The sequence below is a fragment of the Amblyraja radiata genome, unplaced genomic scaffold (assembly GCF_010909765.2).
Source record: "Amblyraja radiata isolate CabotCenter1 unplaced genomic scaffold, sAmbRad1.1.pri scaffold_363_ctg1, whole genome shotgun sequence".
Lineage (NCBI taxonomy): Eukaryota > Metazoa > Chordata > Chondrichthyes > Rajiformes > Rajidae > Amblyraja > Amblyraja radiata.
In genome coordinates this window covers 164,953-165,593 of record NW_022630510.1, presented here as the reverse complement: position 1 = coordinate 165,593, position 641 = coordinate 164,953, and the positions used below count along the sequence as shown (strand labels likewise).

Below are 641 nucleotides of genomic sequence, written 5' to 3'. Positions count from 1 at the left end.
CAGCCCGGGACAACAAGAAGAGCCGCATCATCCCCAGACATCTGCAGCTGGCCGTCCGCAACGACGAGGAGCTCAACAAGCTGCTGGGAGGGGTGACCATCGCTCAGGGCGGTGTGTTGCCCAATATCCAGGCCGTGTTGTTACCCAAGAAAACCGGCGGAGCGAGCAAGTAAACGAGAGAAACTCAACACAGTGACCCAAAGGCTCTTTTCAGAGCCACTCGCCATGTCTGTGGAAGGGCTGATCATCGATTATGTTTAGTGCGGGACAAGTGTTCCTTGCCCTTGACGAAAACCGACTCTACACATTGAGTTGTCTACACGGGCGCTTGCCTGTACGCAGTTTGTACGTTCTCCCCGTTTCATCCCAAACACAAAAGACGTCCACGGTTGTAGGTTAATTGGTTTGATATAAATGTTTAAAAATATATGTTTTTCAAACACTTATCATTTGTAGGATAGTGTTCATGTGTGAGGATCGCTAGTCGGTGCGGACTCGCTGGTCCGAAGGGTCAGTTTCCGCGTTGTACCTCAAAACTGAACATGAAACAGCGGTTGGCTGATGCGGGGAAATACATTCAGGCAGATATTCCTCAGAACATTGGCAGCGACCTACAGTAAGAGAACCTCCTCGAAACCAAC

General features: G+C 50.1%; 1 protein-coding gene across 1 annotated transcript in view; it reads left to right on the top strand.

Annotated features, from left to right (window-relative positions):
- The window catches only part of LOC116969881 (histone H2A-like), a 381-nt gene extending 208 nt beyond the window's left edge, over positions 1–173 (top strand). The window contains exon 2 of the mRNA XM_033016639.1: positions 1–173. This exon is cut by the window's left edge and continues 37 nt beyond it. Within this exon, the coding sequence (XP_032872530.1) occupies positions 1–173 (173 nt within the window).
- The last annotated feature ends 468 nt before the right edge of the window (positions 174–641 follow it).